Source organism: Pygoscelis adeliae, unplaced genomic scaffold (assembly GCF_000699105.1).
Source record: "Pygoscelis adeliae isolate BGI_AS28 unplaced genomic scaffold, ASM69910v1 Scaffold114, whole genome shotgun sequence".
NCBI lineage: Eukaryota > Metazoa > Chordata > Aves > Sphenisciformes > Spheniscidae > Pygoscelis > Pygoscelis adeliae.
In genome coordinates this window covers 2,511,922-2,515,540 of record NW_008824587.1, presented here as the reverse complement: position 1 = coordinate 2,515,540, position 3,619 = coordinate 2,511,922, and the positions used below count along the sequence as shown (strand labels likewise).

At 58.4% G+C, this 3,619-nt stretch overlaps 1 protein-coding gene across 1 annotated transcript in view; it reads right to left on the bottom strand.

The window, feature by feature from the left end:
- Positions 1–490, bottom strand: part of FAM163B (family with sequence similarity 163, member B) — a 672-nt gene extending 182 nt beyond the window's left edge. The window contains exons 1-2 of the mRNA XM_009322155.1: positions 398–490; positions 5–216 (exon numbers count right to left, since the gene is read on the bottom strand). Coding sequence (XP_009320430.1) covers positions 5–216; positions 398–490 — 305 coding nt within the window. The remainder of the gene's footprint in view (positions 1–4; positions 217–397) is intronic.
- Positions 491–3,619: the final 3,129 nt, after the last annotated feature.

Below are 3,619 nucleotides of genomic sequence, written 5' to 3'. Positions count from 1 at the left end.
CTGCAGGAAGAAGGGGGGGGGCTGGTACGCCGCGCAGCCGGGGCAGCCGGGCCGGCTTGGGGCCGGCTTCTTGCCGAAGGGTGACGAGGCGTAGAGGGACGGGCCGTTGGTCAGCACTACGTTGCGGTTGCAGTGGAGCGGCGGGATGTGGGAGTGCACAGCGAAGTCGGGCTCCTCCTCGTCCTCCTCGGACTCATCCTTCTTGCAGCAGTAGTACTGAAATGGGATGGCCCCACGGGGCCGGGGCTCAGCCGGCACCCCAAACCGCCCACCCTGTCATTGAGGGGCTGCTCCGTGCACACCAGCCCGGGGGACTGGCAGGCAGGGGATGCCCGGGCTGCCCGCATGTCCCCTCCCCATCGCAGCACCCTTTCGGGCCGCGTCCCCCCAGCCTTACCTGGAGCCTACAGTAGCAGAGGACGGCGATGATACAAAGTAGAATGACAGTTGCTAATATTCCACCTGTGATGACCACAGTCCCGGCTGTCATCCGCCCTCTTCTCCATTAACAGCCTGCAAAAGAGAGCCCATGGGGTGACGGGGTGCGGTGGGGGACGGGGTGAGGCTGGCGCTGGGCGATGCACTGGGCAGCAGGTCCCCAAACCCTCAGCTCACCCCCGTTTGCAGGGGGCTAGAAACCAGGAGGGCTCTGTGGGTGGTGGTGGGCAGGATCGGGCCAGATCCTGGCACTGGCTGCCTGTGAAAGCCATCAGGGAGTCCCTGTCCCCCCTAAATGCCACCTTGCAGGTGCAAAGGGATAAAGAAAGCTTCATGTGGCGGGTGAGAGATTTAGTGAGCAGCAGCTCTGGGGTCACAGTGGGCTGTTCTGCATGCGGGAGGGGGGACCCAAGGGAAATAAAACCTTCTGCCCAGTGCCCGTGGCACTCAGGGCACCCTCCTGGCTCCTGCCTGGTGGCGGAGAGCTTCAGTGATGGGAGAAGGAGCTTTGCAGTAAGGATTTCTGAGCCGTACACATTTTTCTCCGAGCCTATAATCCATTTTCCTCATGAAAACAATGTGGTATTTTAATTTGGAATAACTGGAGCTGCTAAGTGAGCTTTTAATGACCGCAGGGAGAGGCGCTCTCCCCTCCCTGAGCAGTGAGCTGGGGTACGGGATGTGTCTGCCCGCCGCAGGAGGCACCGAGCTCCTCGCCTTCGCCGCAGCCAAGCCACAGTACCGGGGAGGCTGCGGGGGCACCCTGGGACGATGCTTCTGACAGCCTCGGCCAAGCTGTTCATTCCCACCACAGCAAACGCTGCAGCTGGGACCAAGCGTGCTGGACATCACGGAGATGCCGTGGCTCAGCTTGGCCCCGCGCTTGCGTTTGGGGTACCAGCAGCAGCCTTCTCTCCCTGGAGTTCCCCTTAGAGGAATCTGGGTGCTGAAACAGAACTGGTGGTGGTGGAAGGTCCCTGCTTCTTGCACCGCCGGGCTCACCCAGAAGGCGGATGCTGTGCATCAAGCGCAGTGCACGAGCCCTGCAACGCCAGCACGGGTCTTGCTCTGAGCATCTCCGCTCCGAGAGCTCACAGGAAGGCTTGAACTTCCCTCCATCCCACGCAGAATAAGACCAAACTCTTTGCCACAAAAAGGATGCTGGGGAGACACGTACCTGCCTGCACACACCTGCTAGCAGCTATGCAGACAGCGGCACTAACATCAGTGTCACTCTGCAGCTAAGGCTCCAGCAGCCCTTTAATGCCGCAAGTGTCGGGCTGGGAACAGGAGAAGCAACATAAATTAAGTGAGAAATTGTACCCTGACCACCTACTCTACAAGCGCTTTAACAAAGCTGGCCTCCAGCTCACGCTATCAGGTTAAAACAAAACCCCAGTCACCCCAGCCCCAAATTACTTCAGCACCCGAGGAAAAGCAACCGTATCTGTCAGGGATTTAACCCGCTTCCAAAGAAAATAAATCTGTGGCATATTTTCAGGCGCTTAATGTCCTGCTAAAGTTGGGTAAGTGCTGAATGGATAAAGCAGTATCACATTTTATGTTGCTGCTGAGCAGCGCTGTAGGAGGGAAGGTAATTTATAACGACATCTGAGCACCTTCTCGCACCGCGTGGCCACGGGGCAAGCGCCGGGCCAAATCCTGCCCTCATTCCTTGGGCAAAATACTCTGAGGAGGCTCGGGGGGAGGAACACAGTCAGGGGAAGGTTTTGCAAAAAATGCATTAGTGATTTAGAAACTTTGGTTCCTGTTTAAAGAGGGATGGAGGCACTCGGCTGCAGACCTCGGGCTGCACCGGGTGCTGTGGGTGCATGCACCGGCCTGGCAGAGCTGGCTGGAAACGCTCGTCCGTGGGTTCGTCGCTGCTCCCATTTGCAATCACTGTGCTGCCACGGAGCCCAGGGCAGGGGACCTGGCTCTGGGGTGGCCGGGCTCAGCTCTGCAGCTTCTCAGGGACAGGCACTGCACCCATCAGAGAGGACCAGCATCTTAGCAAGCTCCTTGCCAGCCCAAGATGAAAGGTGGCAGGCAGGGCTCGGGCAGGGAGGGCTCCATGGCTTCCTCACCGGTTAATTAAACAGCTGCCTAACCTGGGGGGCAGTGAGGGTCGCACAGAGCCAATTTTCACGGTTTCTGTCCAGCCACAGCCAGCCAGACGTGGCATCGCAGCCACGACTCCATCCAGAGCAAGACCATTTGCATGTCGCTCTTTTTTTCCTCCCATAACATACTTGTCTGATTAAAGCTGCGTACCTGGAACCATTAAACTCTCCAGCGTGCAAAGGGGGAGGAAAGCAGAGCATGTGGAGGCCCATAAGCAGAACAATTCCTGTCTAGACCTCCTTTATACATTTGTTCCTAATTTCACGCTCCACAGGCTCCCAGATTCATATATTTAGTAATAAATATCCTGGTAAAAGGAAGTGCTTTGCAGCTCCGCTGTGGTCTTGGAGAAAGTATGCAGGAGCCCTGGTATTAGGAACGCAGGCACCGAGAGACGCGGTCCCAGCAGACGGTCGCTTGGCTCCTTCCTCGCCCCTCGGTAACATTAGGAGCCCTCGAGCTACCGAGGATGCCTGAACACCCCCCCCAGCCCCTCTGCCCCATCCAAATCCAGCCCCCAGCACATCTTCCATCGCTGCCAGACAGCAGGGAAGGGGCTGCAGGGGGATGTTAACTCCGCACAGGCTGTTTGCCCCCAGCCCAGGAGCCCTTTGCTGTAGGAAAGCGGTCCCCAGCGCCGCGGGGGTGACAGGGGATGGAGCCTCTTGAGGTTACTGCGGGCAGACGGGAGCTTGGGTGCAACACTCCCCCCTTCCCCGGCACCCTGCTTTACTTTCCCAGCACGCAAAGGACGGGTCGTGCTGCAACGAACCGAAGACACATCGCTGCATGGTTGCTACAGGCTGCTCCTGGATGAGCTGTTTGGTTTTAGACAATCCTGTGCCGCTTGCCTGCTTTTGCCAGGACATCTATCGCTGCAGCTACAGCGGCACCAGCCCTGCAGCCCTGCAGCAGCTGGGAAGTCCCAGCGTGCGAGAAAATGGCCTTTTCTAATCCTTGCAGCCTGGAGAAGACACGAGCAGAGGTCCCATCGGCTCCAGTCCCGGACTGGTGGCTCCTTTCCTTGCTGACACCCCCTGCACATCCCTGCTGTGGC